The sequence below is a fragment of the Mesoplodon bidens genome (assembly GCF_964165515.1).
Source record: "Mesoplodon bidens genome assembly, chromosome: 16".
NCBI lineage: Eukaryota > Metazoa > Chordata > Mammalia > Artiodactyla > Ziphiidae > Mesoplodon > Mesoplodon bidens.
Genome location: NC_138173.1, coordinates 76,737,015 through 76,760,613, shown reverse-complemented (window position 1 = coordinate 76,760,613; position 23,599 = coordinate 76,737,015). Strand labels below are relative to the sequence as shown.

At 64.2% G+C, this 23,599-nt stretch overlaps 2 protein-coding genes across 2 annotated transcripts; one reads left to right on the top strand and one right to left on the bottom strand.

Moving 5' to 3' along the window:
* The first annotated feature begins 436 nt into the window (after positions 1–436).
* On the top strand, positions 437–3,357 carry LYNX1 (Ly6/neurotoxin 1). The gene is made up of 4 exons (XM_081258532.1): positions 437–524; positions 1,562–1,763; positions 1,978–2,079; positions 2,283–3,357. Exons 2-4 carry the CDS (start codon positions 1,712–1,714, stop codon positions 2,471–2,473), a joined length of 345 nt encoding a protein of 114 aa, XP_081114658.1. The 5' UTR covers positions 437–524; positions 1,562–1,711; the 3' UTR covers positions 2,474–3,357.
* Positions 3,358–15,937: 12,580 nt separating this feature from the next.
* Positions 15,938–18,958, bottom strand: THEM6 (thioesterase superfamily member 6). The gene is made up of 2 exons (XM_081258703.1): positions 18,349–18,958; positions 15,938–16,145 (listed from the first exon to the last, which is right to left on the bottom strand). The coding sequence occupies exons 1-2, from the start codon at positions 18,859–18,861 to the stop codon at positions 16,032–16,034; spliced, it is 627 nt and encodes a 208-aa protein (XP_081114829.1). The 5' UTR covers positions 18,862–18,958; the 3' UTR covers positions 15,938–16,031.
* Between the last annotated feature and the right edge of the window lie 4,641 nt (positions 18,959–23,599).

Here is a 23,599-nt window from a genome sequence, read left to right as displayed (position 1 = left end):
CACACAGCAGGTAAAGCGGGGCCACGTGGGGACCCAGAAGCCGGATCCAGAAGTCAGCACCGCGCCCCCCCCCCCGCACTCGCTGCAGCTCCGCTAACATCCCGGTACAACTGGGCTAAAGGAAGAAGGGGCGCGGGCTGCTGCTGGGGTGCGGGGCTGACTAGCAACACGGGGGTGAGTGGGCAAAGGGCGGCGGGCGGAAGCAGGGAGAGGGAGGGAGGGGCAGAAGATTCCGTCCCCGTGGAGATGGCCCGTGGCCCCATCCCGAGGGGCGCGTGCGTCTGACGGTAGCGCGGGTGTCACTGCGGGGGCCTAGGTCTGGGCACGGTTGGCTCTCCGCGGAGGGCGGTGGGGCCCAGTCCCCGCGGGAAGGACTAACTCGCGGGCGGGGCGGGGCGGGGCGGGGCCTGCGGTGAGGTCACGCGCGATGGGCGGCTCTGCCGTGGGGCGGCGGCGCGGCGTGGTCACTGCGGGGCTCAAGGACGGACGCACTGTCAGACACGGGCTGGAAGGGCCGGCGAGGGGTGAGTCCTAGGCGCACCGGGGGCTCATTGTGGTGAAGGTCATGGTTGAGATCACCCCGACAGCCGCCCGAACTTGGGACCGCAGTCTTGGGGGTGGGGCTCTCCGGGAGGGGGCGGGAAGAGCAGGAGCCGCAGGCCCGGCCTTGCTCAGACCTTTGACATCCCGAGGTGCACGCCCGGAAAATGGGTCATGGAAGATGGATTTGTTGTTCTCGGGAAGGGGAGGGTCTAACTCGGGGACCCGGGGCTGGACTATCCGCGCGGGGAGGGGAGTCGTACTCCATACACCCCCCCAGACCCTTTCCGAGAGAGTGGGCATCTCCGCTCCAAACAGCAGGTCCAGACTGGGAAGTTCTTGTCTTGCCCAAGTGCCCTCCTGGAGTGCATTCAAAGCGCATTCCCCCACAAGCTGGACAGAGCCCCGAAGCCTTCCGCTGCAGATCTGGGAAGCCCTGTGCCCCACCCCCACCTCCCCCGTCGGCCGTCCCCTCGTGTCTAGGCAGCCCTTGGCAGGGGAGGAAGTGGCTCAGCCTAAAGAGGCCCCTGAGGCCCCTCCAGACCCGGCGCTGGGCCCCTGCGCAAGGCCTGAGCTCTGAGCTCTGCAGTACTGACTCAAAACCTCAGGCAGGGCTCTGGAGGTCTTCCGAGAGAGGGGTCCCTAGCTGGGCCCTGAAAGTGTCAGGAAGTCGGGGGGCCTACGCGGGGACACGCCAGGGGCAAAGGGTAGGGGGATCAGTGAGGATAGACCCACCCCCAGGGCCCCAGGGCCCTGGGTGGGAGAGGGCTGGGTGCCAAGCTCCTGGGCCCCTGCATCAACCATCCCTGGTAGACTGTGGGTTTGGCCTGGCATTCAAGGCCCCTCCAGCCTTCTGGCCTCCCCTTGGCTCCCCACCCCTGCTTCCTTCTCATCTCATTCATGTCTTCTCCTCCAGGAAGTCTTCCCTGACTCCCAGGCTGAGTTGGGGGGCTCCTCTGCCCAAGCCTGTGGGTCCCTCAGGCCCTGCTGTGACCACCTGTCCTCATCCCCCTCTGTGCAGGGCTATAGCGCCTCCAGTCGACCAGGAGCTCCCAGAGGGCAGGGGGTTGTCCCACCCCGTCTGTGCCCTGCCCCAGCCCTGGCCTGAGTTGAATCGAGGACCAGCTGCTCTCCACTTCCCTGCTCCCACTCTGCTCTCTCACCTCCGGCCATGGTGCCCCTGCTCGCCCTGTTCCTGGTGGCCTTGGTGGGCCTACCTGTGGGTAAGATGGATGGAGAACAGAGGGATGGACAGACCCACCTTTGGGGGCAGGCAGGCTGGAGGGGGTGGGGGTGGAAATCCCAGTGACCGCCTCTCCTCCCAGCTGTTCTGACCTGGGGAAGCTGACGGGACCAGGGGGCTGATGGGCTGGAGGAGGGGGCCTCTTGCTGTTCTCTGACTCCGATCTCCCTCCGGCCCCGGCCCCCGGCCCCCAGCCCAGGCTCTGGACTGCCACGTGTGCGCCTACAATGGCGAAAACTGCTTCAACCCCATGCGCTGCCCGGCCATGGTCACCTACTGCATGACCACACGCACTTGTGAGTTGCTGGGATGCCCCTCACAGCCCTGCCTGGGGAGCACGGCGGTGGGTGGGGGAGTGTGAGGGAGCTGAGGAGGGAGGCTCCCACCTGCCCCAGGATCCTTTCTGGGAGCTCCTGGCTTAGGGGAACCTGGCCTAATGGCCCTGCGTGCTGGGGTTGGCCCCCTCAGCGTCCTGGCCCACCTCCCCATCCCTCTGCAGACTACACCCCGACCAGGATGAAGGTGAGCAAGTCATGTGTGCCCAGCTGCTTTGAGACCGTGTACGATGGCTACTCCAAGCACGCGTCCACCACTTCCTGCTGCCAGTACGACCTGTGTAACGGCGCTGGCCTCGCGGCCCCTGCAACCCTGGCCCTTGTACTCCTGGCCACTCTCTGGGGTCTGCTCTAAAGCCCCGTCCCGCCCTCCACAGACTCACTCAAGGGCAAAGTGCTGAGCAGCACGGTCCCACCCACTTCCCCTGCACACTCCCCCTCTGCCCTCCCCAGACCCCCCCAGCCACATCCAGGAGTGTCTGCAAGAGGACTCTTGACCTCCCCCAGCCACCTGGGGGTCTGCTTCCAGGTCATGACCTGTTGTTTTAAGAAGGCCGATGTGGGACCACACCTCCCAAGGCATCTGGCTTTGACGGGGCAGCTCAGCCCCCTCCTCTGTCCAAGGATGGGGGTGTGGGCACGGTGTGCTGTTTATGGGGGATCTTCAGTTGGCCGGTGAACACTGATGTGAAGGGGACCTCTGCGTCTGCCCTGTAAGTGTGCTGGAGGGGGAGGGGAGATTAGGGACCCAGGGGGTGGAGAACAGTCCTAGGAAGAAGGCTCTCCAGGGCCCCAAGAGAGCTGTCCAGGGCAGGTGTGGCATGGCAGGCCGATCGGGGAAGACCTGTGCCCACCCCCCCGTCGGCCGTCCCCTCGTGTCTAGGCAGCCCTGGGCAGGGGAGGAAGTGGCTCAGCCTGAAGAGGCCCCTGAGGCCCCTCCAGACCTGGCGCTGGGCCCCTGCGCAAGGCCTGAGCCTGGAGAGGCCAGGCTATATTTGGTCGAGCTTGAGAGCTGATCCCAGGACTATTTTGGGCCAGGAGGGAAGGGAGCAAAGCGGTGGCCACCCGAAGCCTGGCCTTCAGCCCTAAGCAGGCCCTGGCGGAGTGCGCCTCTTCACGGGGGGCGGGGGTTTGGGGCGGCGAACTTTCCCGGAGTGCCGAGGATTCGCTGGGGCGGGGGCGGGGGTGGTGCATCCTTGAACCGGAGCGGGGCGCCCTCTGGTGGACGCTTGGGGCCGCGCCGGGCAGGGGTGGGCTCGGTCCGCCGGAGGGGAGGGGAGGGGAAGGGAAGGCAGGGTCCGGGGAAGGAGGGGAGGAGGGGTCGGGGAAGGGAGGGGGACTGGGGTCAGGAAAAGAGGGGAGGGGAGAAGGAGAGGGGAGGTCCGGGGGAGGAGGGGAGGACGGATCGGGAAAGAAGGGTGCAAAGGGCCGCGCTCCCTCCCCGCGCAGCCGGGATCCCCTCGCCCCTCGCAGCGGCTTGACTGCCATCCGGGCGGCAGCAGGATCCAGACTGAACGAGTGCCGGGTGCGCCGGCCTTGGCCCCGAAGGGTTTCGCGGGCCCCTCGACCTCTGACTCTGCCCACGGGGAGGGCGGGAGCTCCGCTCCGGCCGGAGCGCTCCAGCCTCAGCTCAGGGAGTGGCTCTCAGGTGCCCCCAGTCAAGCTGGGCCTTGGGACCCCCAGAGACCCAAGAAAGGGCATCATTTAAAAGGCACCCACCCTAGGTGAGCCCCACCCTTGGCCAGCTTGGGGAAGCCCGGGTCTGCCCAGTGTCTGCTGTTCTGTATCCGGGTGGCCCGGGGAGCCGGGCCCTCCTTCCAGTGAGGCCAGTCAGGACGTGCAGCGTTGTGCCGGGGGTCACACAGCGCCTGAGGCCTCCTCAGCTGATCAGTGCCCCCAGCTCCAGTGTCCGGGGAGGGCCAAGGAGCCCCTTCAGGTTGGCACGGCCCAAGTGTGCAGGATGGTGGCAGGTGCCCACGTGGGGTATTGTCCCTGGAACTCAGAAGCCCTTGGCCCCTAAGCATGGCTCCTGTCAGGGGGACCTGTGCTGGAAATTCCCTCTTGAGAGCTTCGCTCTGGGACCGCCAGACCTCAGGGGATCCGGTTGCCCTGGGGGAGCCCCGGTAGGAGGTCCTTAGGCAGGCCTGGGTCAGGCTTCCCAGAGGGCCAAGAAGCAGAAGGACTGAACCCCAGACAGCCAGCCAGGTGGCCCCTCCCCCTGATGCCCAGTGTGGTGTGAGCCCCTCCCTGGGGGAGGCTGGGGGGAAGCCAGACCCCACCCCCAGCTCCTCCACCCAAAGACTCCCAGGAGCGGTCCATCTCAGGGAAGTGACCACACTCCCTGCAGAGTTGGCTGCGGGGCCACTGCAGCTCCAGATGCTTCCTGGGAGGGAGGGCAGTCCTGGGCAGACTGCCCTTCTGACTCAGCAGGAGAGGCCTGGGAAGCACTGTCACTGCCCTGCTTGTGCAAGCACTTTGTCCTGGGTCCGGTGGCTCCTCGGCTAGATCGGGTCCTCCTTCCCTCCCTCCCTCCCGTCCTGGCCCCCTGTGGGCTCTGGGGTCACTGAGAGCAGGGATCCAGCAGCTGTGTGTGCTTGGTGTTGGGGGAGCTTCTCACACCTGTCTCTTGCCTCCGTCTCCTCCACCCTGACCTGGTCCCATCCCAATACCCATGGCACCGCCCCCAGCACCGGGGACCATGCTGCCCATCCCATCTCCACAGACTGGGTTCTGCCTGGCCCGGCTGTGGTCAAAACTCAGCACAGACACACCTAATGTGTTATGCTCACGCCCTGGCCGGGCCCCCTAGTGGGAAGCGCGTGGCACTGCAAAATCAGGGGACCGTACCAGTAGGGCCCTTGGAAATCAAACAAGTCAACTTGTCCCGACTGTCCATGAGGTTAGTAACTAACATCTGCCCGTTTCCCTGCAGTCGTGGCTCTAAGCACTGCAAGACAACCCTGCAAGGTAGGAGCCGTTATCATGTCCCTTTCACAGATAAGGAAACTGAGGCACAGAGAGGTGAAGTAGTTGCCCAAGCCAGGTGGGACTTCTTGTCCCCCGCCCCCACTGCACCCCTGCCCCACCCTGCAGTCACTTCTCCCATCAGCTGGGAGAGGAAGGGGAAGCTGAGAAGGTGGGTTTATAAATTTAAGAGATTTTAGCATGTGAAATCATTGTAACAGCTTAGGGTTAGGAAGGAAGGAGAAAATCAGCACCAGGTGTGAGAAGCCGTGAAAGAGTCAGGGCGTCCAGCCCTGTGTCTGGGTGCTGGGCCAGGGGCGGAATAGCGCAGACGAGGGCAGAGGGGCGCCAGGCACTCCGAGCTCACCCGGCCCAGACCCCTTCCCCACCTGCGTCAGGATCGAGGGTCCCCAACGGAAACGAGGCCGCTCAGCAGGCGGAGAGGCCCAGGCTCTTCCCCGCGGCTCTTCGCGGCGTTTCAGATCTGGAAGCAGCCTGCCTGTCTCAGGAGCGGCTGCTTGACTGTGTGGTGGCACCTCCGTGGACTCCTGTGCCGTCCATCTGCCTGGAACACAGCTGCGGCCCCGGTGCAGACGGACGTGCAGAGGGGAGGCTGGACAGCTGCTTCTCACCTCCCTTTGTAACATCTGATTTGTGGTGATGAACGTGTATTTATTTTCATGATTCTAAACCTCTGACAAAGGCAAAAAGAAAGTGAGAGGTCTCTTTCATCTCTCCCCCTTCCCCAAATTTTGTTGGATCCTATCCCTCAGGCCGATCTGGAGCTTGTCGTTCACACCTCTGAGCCTCTGTTGTCTTGCTGATAAAATGGGGACAATAGTGCTCACCAGGCTGGGGCGTAACTGCCCAGTCTGGGGCCTGGCACACAGGAGGCACCGGGTGGACAGATGGATGAACGGACAGACGGACGGATGGATGGTGCCTTTCCCATCCACTTCCTGACCCTACCCAGCATGGGCATCGACTTCAGGCCATGGCCCCCCTCCCTCACACGGCCTCCCAGAGAGGTCTCGTTTGCACCTCCTGGAGCTATTGAATAAACGGATGAATATGTGTGTCGACTTTCTGTCTCACCAGCCACCCCTCCTGCGCTCACCTCCACCCAGTGGTCTGGTTTGCTGGTCCTGCTGGCTCTGTCTGTCCTAGACTCCCGCCCACCCTGGGTTGCCCAGTCTTGACCTCGGAACCAGCCCTGGCCCAGGGCAGGGGATGACCCATGGGAGGGGAGGGAGCCAGGCAGGAGAGGCAGGAGGACTCCCAAGGTTCACGGGAGCGGCCCCCGTTCTGGTTCCCTGGGAGCGAGGCAGACCTATCACCTCACCCAGCGGCCCCCTGGGGAAGGCTGACGGGGCTGGTGGGGGAGGTAGGACCCCAGGAACCCACCCCCCACCCAGCTCTCTAGCTCCTGACACCGGCTCTTCCTCTGTGCCTGGGAGCGGGGTCTGAGACTGACTACCCACAGGGGCCCACCAGATAGAGGGATGGACAAAAGCCACTCGGGCTGCCAGGGCAGACAAGGGCCTCTGGGCCAGCAGGGCTGGCCCCCTTCAGAAGCCACCCACACCGCCCCCACGGCGCCTCCCATTTTGGCAGAATGGCTTGGCTAGCGCAGCGCTCCCACAAAGTCTGGCTCCTGCTCTCAGGAGGGTCCCTCTGGGCTCTCACCCATCATGGGGCCTCTCTTAATACCAAGGGCCTTTCTGCTCCCCGCCCCACAGCACTTGGCAAACACCCACAGGTCCTGGGCCCTGCAATACAGTCGCGATCATGACCAGGGTCCCTTGTCACTCCCAGGGGGCAGGCAGTGCAGAACCACCACTTCTGGAGGGAGGCCCATTTGACAGATGGGAAAGCTGAGGACCGTGTTTTGTGGCTCTTCGGGGGGCAGCTGCTCAGCTAACTCACCGCAGGGTGCCGTGCTGGTGAAGCTTCTGGTTTCGGGGCCCTAAGCTTTGTTTGCATGTTTAGGGCCAGGGGCTAGGCCCCCAGGCCTGAGCCAGACCCTCATTCCTGTTCACCTGGGAGGCCAGAGGCTGTGTGCTGAGGGTTCATCGTGTGTCACGCCACCTTACGTGATCCCCAGTCGTATCATTTGAGGACCAGGAAAGAGGTTTATGGAATTAAATGAGGCTCTCCGGAGGCCACACAGCCATCGAGCCTGGGGACCAGGCTGGACCCCCGTGCTGCCCAGGCCCCAGTCCAGTTCCTCGGCTGTGCTGGCCTGTGGGGCAGGGCAGAGCAGCAGCTGGTTTAAGACGGCAGCCCAGGTGCCCTGGGAGCCAAGCCTCCCCCAGGAGGACATGAGGCTGCTCCTTGGGCTCCTGCTGGCCGCTGCCTTGAACCTGGAGCCGGGTGAGTCCAGGGATCAGGGCCACCTCCTTTCCAGCCCTCCCCACTTGCTCTAAGCCTGTCCCTCCGATCTCGGCCACCACTGAGCTGTGACTCCCACCTTGGGGGAGCCCACTTCCTGCCCCCGCACCCCCTTTCCTGAGGCACTGGCCCTCCCATCCACCAGCTCCTACCCTCTGCCCAGCCCCTCCCCGGACCTGCGGGCCCAACAGCTGAGCCCTCACCCTGTCCTCGTCCCTGCAGGAGCTGCGGACCACTCAGCACCCTGCCCCTGGCTTGACCCCTCCTTCCCCCACCCCCACAGGCCTTCCCAGTCCAGCAGTGACCCCACCCACCTGAATTTGATGGCCTGGCCTGCTCCTGGGTCCACCCTCTCCTGCCTTCCTCCTTCCTCTCCCCCAGGGAGGATCCAGGCCTCTCCCCTTTCCGGTCTGGCCTTATTCTGGAGGCAGTTTTCCCACTCCCATCTCTGCAGTCTTCTCTGGCTCCACCCACATCCACTGTCGCTGGCTGCCTCTGCCCCTGAGGCCTGCTCGAGGGCTCCTCGGGGACATGCCCCCAAATGGGGCTGCCCACACCTGGCCTCATCATCTCCCCACCGACCCCCGAGTTGGGGTGGCATCTCCACCCACCCAGATGCTTTAACAAGACCAGCTGGGCCCCCCAATCCAATCCCAGCCAGCCCACTCCCCCAGCCCTCACCTGTTTTCCCATCTGGGTCAGCACCCGCCTCACCAGCCCCATGGCCCTAAATGAGATGGACAGAGGAAGCATCTGAACAGCCCCAGCCCACCCCCTCCCAACTGTTTCTGGGATCTGCCCACTGTATCCCCTTGCAGGGACCCTGGGGAAGGGGGGTCTCTGCCCTGTGGGAAAAGACTGTGAGGCTCGGGGCCCAGGCCTCACCAATGACCCCCAAGAACGGCCCCTGCGTCATCAGGGTGTATGGATGAGGACAGGAAGACAGGGGGATCTGAGCTCAATGCAGAGAAAGCCCTCATCACAGCCAGGGCTGGGTCACGGGGGTTGGGCGGTCTCCTCTCCCTCCCCCGGTTCAGCCTATGGCCAGGGGATCATGGGAGCCCCGCCGGGTGCTGAGTGTCCACTGAGGCGTCACTGAGTGGAAAGAGAGGGTGCCATTGTGCAGGAGGTGCCCTCAGCTCTGTCCCTGTCTGTGTGTCCATCTGTCTGTCCCTATGCCTGTGGCTGCAGTCCAAGCCTTGCAGTGTCACCAGTGCAAGGGCTTTGGAGGATGCTCCCACAAGTCCAGATGCCCAGCAGGCTCCAGCCACTGTATCACTATTGCCACCCATGGGTAGGGGGTGCAGAGTGGGCTGGCCACACCCTCCTGGCCCAGGTGGGGAGAGCCAGGCTCAGAGGGGCAGAGCCTGACCCAGGCGTACAGTAAGTCAGGAGCAGGACAGGGAGAGAACCCACTGGCCTCAGCCCAGAAGGCCTGAGAGAGGGGACCATGTCCACCCAGGTGGGGGGCTGACCCTCCGCCCCCAGGGGCTCCCATCAGGGGGTTTGGGGGTGACGGCCAAAGGGTAGGGGTTTCTTTTTGAGACGATGAAAGTATTCAAAAACCGACTCTGATGGTTGCACATATCTCTAAATATGCCAAAAACATTTCACAAGGGTGAACTGCATGGTATGGGAAATACACCCAATAAAGCTGTTAAAAAGAAAAAAAAGAAAAATCATTTTAGGAAAAACAAGACTCAAAATTCGATTGAGAAAGATTCATGATGACATAAAAATCTAAAAAGAAATGCGTGAAAAATGCCATAAACAAAACTAGAAGACAAGGTGGGAAACATTTGCTATATGTGAAAAAGAGGTGGATTCCTTTCCTATATAAAGAAAACTACAAATCCACATTCAGAGAAAAAGACATTCAACCACACTCCCAGAGAGGAGCAAAATGAAGGAAGTAGCATTTTAAATCCTTGAGCAAAAAAATGGCAGGACAATGATGCCAAGGCGGCAGGGACCCCGCCCGCTGTGTGCCCTTGCGGGTATCGCGCAGCCTCTTGGAGGTGCCGTCTGTGAAGCTGTAAGATGTCCCTGGAGTGTTGTTGAGTGCAGGCTCCCGAGAGGTCACCCAGACACCTGGGACGGGAGGGACGTGGGGTAAGAAGCCCTAACCACTGGACCAGGAGGGCCCTGCCCGTGAGGGAGACGGCACGGTGCTCGAGGGACTGATCTGGCCCCCGTGTGTGTGTCCCATTGCCTGTGGCTAAAGGCCGTGAAGACTGCAGAGGAGGAGGCTCACAGCAGTGTTTTGAGCACAGACTGAGCAGCCTGAGTGCCCACTAGGACAGGGAAGAATCCATTAGGGCGTCCCACTGGGTGCTGCAGTTAGAAGAAACAGGCAGCAGCCACAGCCCCAGGAGCCCTTCACACTGTCTGCGCAGTTTCTTCACATCTTAGAAACATGGGTTTAAGGGCCCTCAGTCTGCTCTGCCGGACACAAGAGGGGCACAGGTAAGTGGAAACCCAGGTAGGGAAACCCCTTGGCCTACTTGGGGATCCACAGAGCCTGCTCTGAGGAGACAACCCCACAGGCAGGCTGGGTAGGAGGCCATGCCAGGCAGACAGAGCAGCGGAGCCCTGACCCTGGTCACAGGCTAAGCCCTGATGCTGGTCCCACTCTGAGCCCTGAGCCTGGTCACACTCTGAGCCCTGATGCTGGTCCCATTCTGAGCCCTGGCCCTGGTCACACTCTGAGCCCTGAGCCTGGTCACAGGCTAAGCCCTGAGCCTGGTGGCATGCTGATCTCTGATCCGGAGGCTCCTGGAGAAACAGAGAGAGGGATGTAGACCTCTTATCAGGGAGGCATCCTAAGCAGAGCAGCCCAGGTGCTGGCTGGGGCACATTCCTCCTCACCCTAAGTAGGTAGCAACTTGGCAGAAAGGTTCAGCCTGTGTCTCCCCAGCAGGGGTCATGCAGAAACTCTAGGAGGAACTAATGCCCAAGGGCCAGGCATGTTCCGGAAGGAAAGAACAGGTGGGGGCCCTGGGTCTGAGGGCAGGAGGGCGGTGGGCCAGGCACAGCAAAGGAAGCGGGCTCAACCCGAGGAGGAACCTCGGCTGCGCGTGTGGTGTCTGCACCACCAGGACCAGCTGCGCCCAGCATCAAGCCTGGCAGCCTGGTGAAGAGCAGAATCAGACACGCCCAGCTGCTGTCTTGGCTTTTGCCCAGCCCTCCCTGGATGACCAGCCTGTCAGCTCGCTGCTAGAGCCTCCCATCCTGCATCCAAAATCCAGGCATTAGCACTGGGTACCATCGCTGGCTGTAGTGAGGAAAATAAGATCCAGCAGGCGGAGTGTCTGACACATTCTGGGTGTTAAGGAAGGCTAGGTGTCCCCCGACCCAGTGCCCAGGGGGACATAGGCCCTCCCAGTCTCGGGGTCAAAGACCAGATGCCAAATGGAGCTGATGCCCGGAGGCTAGAAAAGGCCGTGGGGTGGCGGCGGGGCGAGGCAGGCGGTCCCAAGACAGAACTTCAACCACGAGAGGCAGGGGTGGGGAGGGCATCCCTGGTGCAGGAAGAGTGGGGGCGGAGTCTGGGGAGTGAGATCTGGAGCCTTCGGTAGAAGACGGAGGGTCGAACTGGGGAGTGAGATCTGGAGCCTTCGGTAGAAGACGGAGGGTCGAACTGGGGAGTGAGATCTGGAGCCTTCGGTAGAAGACGGGGGGTCGAACTGGGGAGTGAGATCTGGAGCCTTCGGTAGAAGACGGAGGGTTGAACGAGGCCGCAGCAGAGCCCCAAGTGCGTCTGCGCGCAGCCCTGTCAACAACCCGCCCCTACGCTCCCAGCGAGTGTTCCGGCAGCATGGGGCCTGGAGGAGGGGGTGACAGGGTCACAGGTGGGGCACACCTGGCGAGGCTGAGGTGCAGGCCGCCCTGGGGCGGGGAGGGGGAGCAGTGCCTGGAGCCGCTTGAATCTAGGGCCCAAATCCACATCTTCCCCATCTGAGCCGGGGCAAGGGCCTGCCTGTCCACTTCGTGACCTGCAGTTGGGCCAGGGGAGCCCTGCCTGAGGGGCAGCCCCCTCGGCCCTGACCCAGGTGTGCCTGCCCCTCCAGGGGATGTCAGGATTAGCATCCCAAGACGACCCTGCCCGTTCCCCCTCCCACTATCCAGGACCTTCCTGTTGACCCAGCACTTTTCCTGTCTTTGTCCCCTTAAGCCTGTGAGCACATTTTGGCTGGTTGTCCTGGCGGCCATTCCCCATCACTGCGTTCCACATGACCACCTCAAAGAAGCTGGGTGCTGGGGCCTGGGGTGCCCTGGGAGGATTCGAACGTGGAACCACTAGACCAGGAATCCACCCTGGAGAAAGGAGTGGGGACCCCAGGCCAGACAGGTGCCTGACTGAGGCAGGAGTCAGGGTGCAGGAGAGCCCTCACCCTCTGCTGCTCCCTTCCAGGTAGCCTGGGGGGTCTTCCTCAGGTGCAGGGATGTCTCAGGTTGGGGTGGGGGGACAAGGTAGAGAGCCCCACCGAGGGAGTTGCAGAGGCGAGTGAGGAAACCCCAGTCCTAAGGGGGGGTCGTGAGGGTGCGGGGAGGGGCCCAGACTGCGGGAGGTGGAGGCATGAGGGAGGAGCGGGTGTCCAGCTGGAGGCGGGTGGGCCCCAGTGGGCGGGGGGGCGGGTCTCCGTACCTCTGCCACCCACGGGAAAACCAGTCCCCTGATCTGCTCAGCTGACCGGTCTGGTGGCTGCAGCGGGTGTTCACCATCCCTGCGCGGCAGGCCCAGGACCGCGCGCTGCAGGGACCAGGCTCTGGGGGGCACACGGCTGGCGCTGCTGGCGCTGGCCGCCAGCTGTGAGCTTGGTGAGGGGTGCGGGGCCGCCAGAGGGGCGCATGAGGCGCCAGAGAAGGGCTTTCCGCTGGGGCGGGCGGGCAGGGTCAGAATCATGCTCCCTGCTCCCGGGCCGTGGTGTGGGGGCAGGTCTCAGGAGGGGACTTGTGGACACCAGGGAGGCCCTGGGGGTTGGGGGAGCAGGAGGTGGAGAAGAGGGAAGCAAACCAGACATACTGGGAGACTCGGGGTCTGAGAGACATCCCAGGCCCTTGGGGGGCCCACACCCAACCAGAAAAGGAGCTCGGTTGGGTGGGCCCTAGCCAGATGGTTCTGCCCATTTCCCAGAGGGGAAAACTGAGGTCATCCTGAGAGACACAGCAAGAGTCAGCGGGGGTGGAGGGGCCTCACTGTGCACACGGGCGGCCCGGGCTGCCATGGTAGGGGTGGGGCACTGGGGCTGGAGGGAAGAGGAGCCTGTGTGCCCTAAGCGCCCCCACCACCCCACCAGCCTGTGCCCTGACCGGCCTGGGCCTCACTGGGCTGTGGCTCTTCTCCCCTCCCTTGTTAAGCTTCCACCAGCGGGCACACCGGGCCCAGCCCGGCCCACCCTGCACGCCACATACCTCCTTACCTGATCCCTGATCCCCTCTGCAGCCCTTCAGGTCCTGCATTTTGCTGATGAGGACACCAGGGGTGACCCGCCTGCCCCTGCCAGGCCCTTTACTGCAGGGGCCCCAGTGCCCCCCCCGTGCTCCCAAAGCTGCTTCATCCCTGCCTGGCCTTGGCTCCTCCAGGGGCATTATCGGCCTCAGGCCTCAGGGACCCCAGCTCGAAGCTCTTGAATCTTCCCTGAGTTTTGGTCGGTGGGCGACTGGACCCGGGGTGGAGCTGTCCCCCTCAAACCTGGGCCTTCTGGTCAGAGGGCTTGGGAGGACTGGGGCCTGCCTGACCCATCCCTCTCCACTCCTTCCCCACTGTTGGCCTTGCGATGTTACACCTGTCCTGAGCCCACCAGCGTGTCCAGCTGAGTCACCACGACCTGCAGTGCCCACAGCACCATGTGCAAGACCACGCTCCGCTCCCTGGAGATGGGGCAGTGGGGCCGGGTAGGGCGGGGCCGGGGTCCCAGGGGCAGAGCTGCCTCCAGGCCAGGCAGCCCGTGGGCAGAGAGCAGTCGCCACCTTCGTCAATTCCAGAAAAGGCTTTGGGTCCAAGCAGCCGGGCCTCCCTCCCTCCCTCCTTCCTCCCTGTCCTTCCTGCAAAGGGAACAATTTTAGCCTGGCTGTGGAGTCGCTAGGGGAGGAGTGGCCTCATCCCGCGGGGCATCCGGAGCAAATCACCACGAGTGCTGCACAACGGACCACTGGCTGGACCTGCCCAGGCCCAGATCATCGCGTGCACCATTTCCTATCTGTGGTCCCACCCCGGAACTTGTCCTGTCTGGCAATGCTCAGCTCAGACACCGAATACGATCCCCCAACCTCCCCTGCCCCCGACCTCTCAGGACCTGTGCAAACACCTCTTACACGAAGAGAAACAGACATTCTGTGCGGGTGCCCAACTGCCCCCCACGTGGCCACTGGCTCAGGACAGGCATGAGGCACGGCCCGTCAGTCCCCAAGGCCCTCAGGCTGCCCGGAAAGGTGGAAAGGGCCGAGGCCCCAGCCGACCACCCTGGCAGCACACCGCTGACCTGCTCCCTGCCTCTCCAGCTCCCCTGCCCCGTCGCTGAACGCCTCCTGCAAACCCAGCTGCTTCCAACTGCCCTTCTTTTCCAGGTCCCGGTGCCGGGCCCTCCTGGGCATGTGGTCAGAGCATGGACACCACCCACACCTCCATCACTCACCTGCCTTACATCCCAGGGGTCCCACTCCCTGCCCTCTTGGAGCAGCCTGCGGAACAGCCCCTATGCTCCCCCTGGCCCCCACGCATCAAGGCCCACTGACGTCTGACCCCCTGGCACCCACACCCTGCGCAGTGACCCCAGGAGCCTGGGGGCCCAGACCCAGAGTCTGGGGCATGACCTCCCAAGTCCCTGTGGAAAACTGCAGACGAGAGGACCAGGGCTGGAGGGGCTTGGGGCAACTCCTTTCTGGCCTCGACCCCATGTTCTGTGGAATGGGGACAGCATCCCTGCCTGCCAGCGTGGTCCCCAACCTCACCCAACAAGCCCGACAGCCCCCCACGCCAGAAAACACCCCTGGGGGACCAGGGCTTCGGAAATGAGGACTCCCCAGCAAGCTCACGTTTAAGACCCTTTACTCTCGGGCTTTCTTTAAATAAAACAGAAATACTGCAGTGTTCCCACGGTGGCTGTGAGGCAGATGACACTGTGGGGACAGGGGAGGCATGAGGGGTGTGGCTGTGCTCCTGGCTCCAGCTGGCAGCGGGTCGTGGACTGGGTGGCAAGGGGGCAGTCCTGGGCCCCAGCTGCTCTGGCCTGCCCCGTGGGCCGGAGCGGGCAGCTTCAGGGGCACAGGTGAGCAGGCACCCTGCCCTGGGCAGCCCCTCCCCCCCACGGGAAAGCAGCAATCCCACACCCAGAGCCCTGACCTCTGTCCCCAGCCAGCCAGGGACAAGGCCCACCTGCTTTGCCCTCAGCGCTCCTGGAGGCTCCGGGCCAGTGCCTGCTTCTCTCCAGGCCTCCCTTCCCCAGCTGCAAGGCGGGAGACTGGGCAGGAGTGGGAGCCCTTGGCCGGTGACACCATCAGGGAGCCCCAAGAGCAGCTGCCAGGACAGAGCCACTCAAGCAAAACCAAGAAGACCCTCTCCAGCCTCAGCCCACTGAGGGAAGCAGCTCTGCACAGGAAGGAAAAAAGTCAACAGCGGGGCAGAAAGTCAGGCAGGGACAGCCCCAGCAGGAGGGCAGACAAGAGGTGCTGTAGGCCCAGAGAGGGCAGGACACCCCCCCCAGCGTCACACAGCACAGTCCTATGGGCACTGAAGGGTGCAGATGGGTGAGGGCACCCAGGCAGAACCCCACGCCCCAATCCCTCCCCAGCAGCAGGCCCCGACTAGGACACCCCCAGCTACGACAGCTCACCCCTCCACTGGCGCCCCTGCGCCATCTGACTGGCACCGGCCCCAGCACTCTCCAGGGCCACGAGCCTCTGCTGCAGGACCTGCCCCATCCCAGGAGCCCGGTGGCCAGGCCTCCCTCCTGAGTGCCCTTGGGTCAGTCTCCCTGACCCCTGGTCTGCCAGACTCTGCCCTGGGCCCCCCCTTCCGTCGCTCGCAGCCAGAGGGATCTGCCTTGAAATGCTGCTCGGATCCTTCCCAGCTCCTTGCCATGCCCGAATCAGGCCCCCAGGCCCGCCCAGCCCTGCCTCCAGGACTGCTTCGGCCTCACCCCCACGGCAGCTCGGACTCCAGGCTCTGGTGCTCAGGGCAACTCTAGCCAGTCCCCTGCTCCGGCACTCTCCCCCAACTCGACACACGGACACGGGGCTGCACCTGCTGGGTGGGCCACCCCCAAACCCCGCTGCCTGCATGCCAAGGGCCCTGGGCCTCCCAGTTTGCCCGTCGTCATCATCCTGAGCGCAGAGCTGGTCTGGGTGCCTGTGTCACCCGCACCCCGTGCTCCGCGTGGGATGGGGCGTAGAGGGGCATCAATAATGGGGGCGGGGGAGGGCCTTGAGCGTGTGAAGGGGGCTGGGCCGGTCCCAAGGCCAGCCCATTCTGTGCACTCTGCCTCCTGGCAGGCGGGGAAGGGTGGGCAACTGCCCCCAAGTCAAGGCTGGTGGGCAGGGCGGGTAGGCTGTGGTGCTCACTGGTCCTTTACAACATTGCCGAGCCCGCTCTCGGCCCGGAGCAGCTGGCTGCTGGCCTCGTTGTAGGCGATCCAGTGCTGCAGGTCGGCTGGCAGCTCAGGGGGCTCCACCTGCAGGGGAAGACGAGGGTGAGACTCCCACCAGCCACCCGCTGCCGTGGGGACCAGCAGGGCCGGGGGTTGGGGGGACAGCCAGGCTGCTGCCTTCACACCTCTGGACCTCGGCTCACACGGTTCCCCAGCCCCAGCCCCTCCCGGGCGCCCGCAGTGCGGGCTCCTCCCCATCCAGCTCTCAGGGTGCCACGCCCCTCACCAGGCCTGTGTCTCCCCCGCTCTCAGGGCACCACGCCCCTCACCAGGCCTGTCTCCCCCACTGGGTCGCGACTAAGCCCACTGCACATTCCCAGGTCCGGGGCAAACGCCTCTTGAGGCCGGCTGGTTGGAGGGGGCGACAGGAGACGGGAGACCCAGAGCGGCCAGGGGCAGGGCAGGGGATGGAGGGGCAGAAGCGGCGTCGGAGCGGCTCTGCCGGGAGAGCCCAGGACAGGGCCAGGCCTGAGGCCCCCTCTCAGCGCGCCAACAGGAGCTGGACGCCACCTCCCAGCTCAGCACCGCGTTCCTGCGCCCTCCTGCTCAGCCACACCAGCCGCCTCCCTGCAAACTCGGCCACCATTTTGTCACGGGGCAAGGGGCTGGGCCAGGCTGGAGGGGTCCAAGGACTTGCGGGACTCTCAGGGATGAGGGTGAATGCCCACCCACCTCAGGGCACCAGGGAGGCTGGGCAGAGGTGCTCAGAGCCGGGTCACAGGGTAAGTCTGGGCAGAGCTGGGCCTGGCTCTGCTCAACGTCCAGGCCTGGCTCTTGGAAGTATCCTCCTCCCAGCCCAGCTGGAATCACCAGATCCAGACTTGGCTGTAGCCCAGCCCTCCCTGCAAGGCCGTGCTGCACCACACCAGCCTTTCAGCATGCAGATCTCTGGGCACTGGGCTCAGCCTGTTCCACACTAAACCCAGGACTGCACCCGGGACCCTCCCGACCCAGGGGATCAGGCTGGGTGACCCCTGGCTATCTGTGGCTGAGTGTCCTCGCCTGCCATGGTATGGGCCCCCCCGCCGCCTCTCATGTGGGTCTCACCCATCAGCCCCCGCCTTACCCCCCTCCCCTGCAGGACAGTGGCCCTGGCTCCCTCTCCTCCGCCTTCTGCTCGCAGCTCTCAGCCCGTCGATTTAAAGCCTCGATGGCTATCCTTCCCAGCCTCCTGACGCGTGAAGGGACATACAGAGCACCTCTGTGGGTGAGGGGTGGGAGGCATCCCGGCCCTTTGGGGGCGTCCCTGACTCAGAGAGACAGAACACCAGGGGACTGGCCTGTGGCCCACTGTGCAGCCTCAAGCGGTTCGCATTGCCCCCGAGGCTCAGCTTCCCCACCTCCATATAAAGGAAGGGCCTCTTGTCACTAACGTGCGGCTGTGTCCCTCCTCTGCTCCTGTCCAGGGCCAGAGAGGGCAGCACCCTGCCTGAGGGCACCTAGGGGCCCAGCGGGCCCTGGCTTTGGCATGGAGGCTCCAAGCATGTTTTTAGGAACGTGCCTGAAGCAGGAGCCTGCCCTGGCAACCAGCACCGCAGCAGCATCCCCAGGGCCCAGGGGCCATGATGCAGCAGCAGGCTGTGCTGGGAGGAGCAGGCCCTGGGGAGGGGCCTTGAGCCCCAGGCAGGTGCTGCAGGCTTCTTTTCTCCAACTGGAAAAGGCAGAAGGGCTTGCAGCTCTATAGGGCTCAGGGCTCACCCCTAACCCAGGTGATGGTGACCCAGCCCCTCAGGTCTAAGCTGGGTGAAGGGGGTCTCAGGTCCTTGAGAACTCCCAGCAACCTCCTCTCACTAACGCCCTCAGCCCCCATCTCCCCACCCCAGCCCCACCCAGCTTCCATGCTACATTCAGAACCAAGGACCAGTGAGGCCGGCTCCGCAATCCAAGCCACACTTAGACTCTTTGGGAGACGCCTGGTCTGGCCTTCCCTGTTCTGGAAAAGGCGTAGCGTGGGGCAGGGAGCCTTGAGGGGTTAATAAGGGATGGCAGGAGGGGAGCATGCTGAGTCCGACTACGGAGAGTTGATGAGGGGACCCTGAGAGGTCCCAAGAGGAATGGCATCAGTGAAGAAGGCCCTGGGTCCAAAGAAAAGGGCTGGAGCGGTACTCGGCCGGACAGGGGCACCCCAAAAGGGGTAGGCGGCAGGCCTTCCCCAGGGGCGGAGGGCAGGGACCAGGAGTCCTCAGGGTCCAGCGGGAGGAGTGCGCTCGGGGCGGGGTACGCTTACCCTGCGCTTGCACAGGTGCTGCACGACGCGCTCCGGCGAGGTGCCCAGCACGTGCTGGCGGGAGCGCAGCAGCGCGCATACGAAGCCGTCGCGCAGGCTGATGAAGCGCGCCTCCAAGTAGAAGGCGCGGTCGTCCCAGCCCAGCAGGCGGGTGCGCACCTCGAACGGCTCGAGCAGACGCAGCGAGCGGCGGTAGCGCGCGCACGAAGCGGCCAGCACGGCGCGCGCCCCGAGCGCGCGCAGAGCCCCGAGCACGCCGCAGCGGGCCAGGTGCGCGGCGCGCGCCACGTCGGCCTCGCGCAGGTAGCGCGCGTTGTTCATGTGCAGCAGCAGGTCCAAGTCCGAAGGCAGCACGCGGCCCGAGTAGCTCTGCTCAGCCAGCAGGTCACGGACGCGGGGCTGCAGCAGGCGCGCGCGCAGTACGGCGCACGGCACGCGCACCAGGTACCAGCCGTCCAGCAGCGCGAAGTAGGCGAGCGCCAGGGCCAGTACCGCCATGAGCAGCCCCAGCATCGCGGCGGCGGCGGCAGCGGCGGGCGCAGGGGTGCTGCGGAGCCCTCGGCGCTGGTGCCGACAGTGCGCGCGGCGTTGCAGCCCTGATGCCCCAGCTCTGCCGGCCAGCCTGGGAACCGTTGAGCGCAGCGCGGCCGGAGCGAACCATCTCGCGAGGCTGGCAAAGGGGGAAGACGCGCCGGAGGCCTGCGCGGAGCCCCGCCCCCTGCCCCGGGCCCCCCCTCCCCGCTCTCAGTGGTCCGTCCCACCCCGGCAGCCCGCGCCACTTTTGCTTTCCCCGGAGCGGGCGGGGCACAGGGCGGCGCGCCGAGCACCACAGCGGCATCTGGCGGTGACGCCCCGCGCTGCAGGCGCAGGAGCGTTCCGGGTGTTCCGCAGCGTTGCCCGCCCTCTGGGAGCGCGAGCACCTCGCGCCTTTCCCTGGCTCTTGAAGACTTGGAGTGACCCCGGAGATTCCGCCTCTGATCTGGGAGGGTCAGAGTCTCCAGCACTTCCCCGGCCTAGGCTGTGGAATTTGGCAGGACACAGGGACATAGGCCAGTCCCTAGCGGCGCTGCTTGGAGGCTGCTGGAAACCGACCCTCCTCCACTCCAGAACCACCAGGGGCTGGCTCCCCACTTTCGCAGGGCGACAGCCCCATATGCGGCGGGTTCAGGGAGTATCTCAGTCTGGCCCCAATACACCTTTTCAGTCTCAGCCTGTAACCTCATTACCCCTCCCCCCACATTCACCCCTTCCTCCCCAAAGGTCCTGATAACCGCAACCTCATTTCCAAGCATTCCCACCCTTTGCATTTTTTGAAGAGGGAGCAAATAACGTCCTGGATGGAGAGGGAGGAGTCAGTAAATGTAAATGACTCAGCAATCGATTCAAAGGCCTTGCCTTAGGCACTTGGGACGCCTGGCCTGGCGGACTGCCACGCACAGTAGGCGTCCTGTCCCTCTTTTCTGCGAGGCCGGGAGGGAAGGCCCAGAGAAGGCCCGGCCGGCCTCCAGGCCTCTCCAACGACAGCGTTTGCCAGTGACCCCGGAGGCCGCCTCCTTAGGTCAGTACTGGAGTCCCGGGATGGGTGGGTTTAAGGAGTGATCGCTGAGGTCCTGAGGCTCTGAGAACGCATCTGACAGCAGCTGGACTGAGGCAACTGGGCTTTCATCCAGTCCACACCCAGCCTGGGCTCGGGTGGCGGGGTTCTTGAAAGCCCCTGAAGAAGGAGATTCTGGGGTAGTCCTGTTCCACAGTCCACGCTGGGGCTGGGCGGCCTCCCATGCCACCACGTTCAATGTCAGGGCAGAGGCTGAGTTTTTTGCTTTTCTGGCTTTGCTTCTGGGGCCAGCAGCTGGGCAGAGTGGGGTCTGGGTTTTCCTGGGTCCCTGGATCTGCTTGGATACTCCCAGGGACAGGGAACTCGTTTCCTATCAGGGCAGGCCCAGCTGCCCTAGGAAGCCCTGGCGGTAAGAAGGCCCTTCCCGCACATTGCTCACACGTGTCCCTGTAATGCTCTCCCTGCCCTGGCTTGGCTCTGAGCTGTCTGTCCGCGGGTGAGCTAGCTTCTCAGGGCGAATAGAAGAATGACATGTTCTTGGAGCCCCGCGTGGCTGCTCCTCTGAGAACACAGCCTCCTTGTCACCCACCTTGTCCCGTCCCCCCAGGGGAGGGCCCCGAAGCTAGAGACCTGGTTCTGGAGATGTCAGTGAAGTTTGGTGAATGAGAACCCCTGCCCCCAACTTCCTCACAGCCTGTGCTCCCCCCATCGCCCCGCCCACCTGGCTTCCTTCTGAGCTTCTGCTATCCAGGAGGCCACCCAACACCACACACACACACACACACACACACACACACACGCGCGCTGTTGTCTCTGCCAGGGGACCCTCCCTGCCCCATCTACCCCTTTCCTGAATCCCGGACTGGGCTAGATCCCCAGAGCCCTGGTCTCACTCCACTTTTACTCACAGATATGATCCGTAGGCAGGGGGTGCTCTCTCCCTGCTGGACCTTGAGGCCGGGAGGCCAGGGCCTGGTCTGTCTCGTTGATTGCCAAATCCCAGGGCCAGCGGGATGCCCGGTGCACCGAGGGCGCTCAAAACGTGAATGCTGTAAGAACCAGCGCCCTCTCTGCCCCCCTCCCCCCACGATCGGGCCGCTTCAGTCCCACACAGTGGACGCAGGCATCTTGTGATGGGTCACTGGCAGTTTATTGGGAGGCTGGAAGGAGTCCTGGGCGCGGAACCTTGATCCCTTCCCGCGGCCCTGGCTTGGAGTATCCAGCAGGGTGGAGGAGCAGCGGAGGGGTACTTCTGGGTCCCCTTGGCTCCTCAAGGACTCTCGTGTCTGGGTAGCACCGGGCGTCACCGCCAGAGGCAGGCCCGCAGCCTAAGTTCTAGCGGCTGCCTGCTTGGATTCGAGGCTCCAGACCCCAGAGGAGCAGGGGCTCAGGATGCCGCCCGGCAAAACAGGAGCAGCAGTGCGAGTGGCTGGAACGCGGCGGGCAGCCCCTGGACCGGGACCCAACCTCGGCCCCGCCCAGCCCCGCCCCCAGAGTCGCCCCCGGACCCCGGCAGTGCTCCGCGCGGGGCACGGATCCTGCAGGCAGCATCTCTGCGGGCCCTTTTGGCCCAGCCTGTCCACGTCCGAGGGCTCGCATGGGTCCGCGCACGCCGTGGTCACCACTACAGTGCCACGAAGGGCTAGCCTGCGGGCGGGCCAGAAGCAGGGTCGCGAGGGCGCAGACCTGTTTGTCCGCAGTGCGAGCTGCGGGGCCGGCCCATCGTGGACCTGAAACTCAGTTCCGTAAAAAGGGGCGGTCTCCCTAACAGAGGGTAGCTCTATCGCAGCCCTGGGGGAGACCGACTCGATTACTCCTGTGCTGGGGTTCTTTTCTGGGTGCTGTCTGCCCAGGGCGAGTCCCCGAGCCAGCGTCCCTGGAGAGGCAGGCCTGGGCCCCCAGGGCATGTGCTGACATTCAGGCAGCGGGCCACGGTGGTGCTCCAAGCATTGGGCACAGGCGAACTGCTCACCTGAGGGCTGCCCCAACACCCCACAGCTTTTGTGGGGTGGATGGATGGGATCCCAGCTCTGCGCCCTGCAGCTGTGGGCGCTTGGGCAAGAACTCTGCATCTCTTCTGACTCAGGAGGGGCCCCCGGGGGTACTCCAGGACTGCACAGCACCTACTGGAGACCCACTCTCCTTCCCATCTAGCTTGACTCCCTGCCGCAGCTGGAGTCCAGTGGGGAGGGTCGGGACATCCCCAGGGAGCCAGACCAGTCATCAACCTCAGCCCCGGAGGGGCCGCCGGAGAGACGGTCCGGCGGAGCCAGAGTCCTCAGGGGACTGGGTGTGGCTGGGAGCTGGGGCCAGGGCGGGAGATGCCCACTCAGGGGCCTGATTTGGGGTGGGCAGGAGCCCTCTGTGACCCCAGGTCAGCTCCTTCACCTCTCTGAGCCTCTTTCTACCGGGGTTGGAATGCAGCCTCACCAGTTCTAACTGTGTGATCCTGGGCAAGTTGCCTCACCTCTCTCTGCCTCGGCTTCCTCCTCTGCACGGCCCTGCCCCCAAGGGGGGAGGAATGAATGGATGACTGCGTGGGAGGCGGCAGAGGAGTGCCGGCAGAGGAGTGCCGGCCCGTGGTGAGCGCGACACCGTGTCTGCTCTTGTCGTCACCTATTACTATAGATGCAGACAGACCAGGGCAGTATCTCTCCCACGGAAGATGCTCAGCAAGTGGCATCTTAAAAACAGAAACACGTCGGTCTGCCTGGAGGGTCACCTCAGCCACCACAGGGTGTCTAGTCCTTACCAACGAGAGATAGAGGTTTAAAAAAAAAGCGGTTTCCTGAAGAGAGTGTGACCAGGTGTGTAAACTCACAGGATGCTCCTTATTCTTGCACAAGAAGCCTCACCATGAGGGTGAAAATGGGGACGGATACCATCCTGGGGCTTGGGGAGAGGGTTCTGCGCTTCCTCTTTCTTGCTTTCCCATAGCTTCTGACGATGAAATGGTGTGGGGTGGAGCGGGCGGGGATCCCAGTCCAGACCCTGCGTTGGGCCGGCTCAGGGACCCTGGGCTGCCCCTGCAGGTGGCCCCCATGCTGTCCTCACCCTTGGAGAGGCCGGGCCCCCGTCAGCCCTCCATCCTGCGGGAGGGGGAGACTTCTGCCCCGAGGTGCTGGGTCGGGAGCGGAGGCTGCTGCGCCTCCCGGGGCCTGTCCCTGTTCTGGGGGCTCAAGGCTGTGTGACCTCAGGGACGGCTCAGGAGGCGAGAGGAGGTCCCGGGTTACAGGGCATGGGGAGCGTCGTCAGGCCTCCCACCCGCCGTCTCTCTCCTCTCATGTTGACCCAAAGAATTCAAACCACTGGGGCCCAGGGCACCTCACCTCCATGAGCCTCAGCCCCAGGGCGGAGCATCCCTCCACAGGGAGGCGCTAAGGTGAGGGTTGTCATGGGCTGTGAGTGCGGGGACCTCTGGTCTCCTCTGCCCTCCCGACGTCACCACCCGCAACACTGGGCTGCCTGGGGCTCCCTGTGCCCTGGCCTGGACTCTGGTGAGCGTGACCCCACCCCACCTGCTGCTGTGCCAACCTAGAGGGTCTCTCCAGTACCCGGGTTCTAATCCTGCCTAATCCACCACCCAGCGCCTGGTGTGGGCTGGAAGCACCATCCTGTGCAGGCAGGTCTCACCCAGGGCCCGGCCCTCCCTGAGCCCTGGCGCCCGAGGGCAGGGGCTAGCTGGGTTTTCAAAAG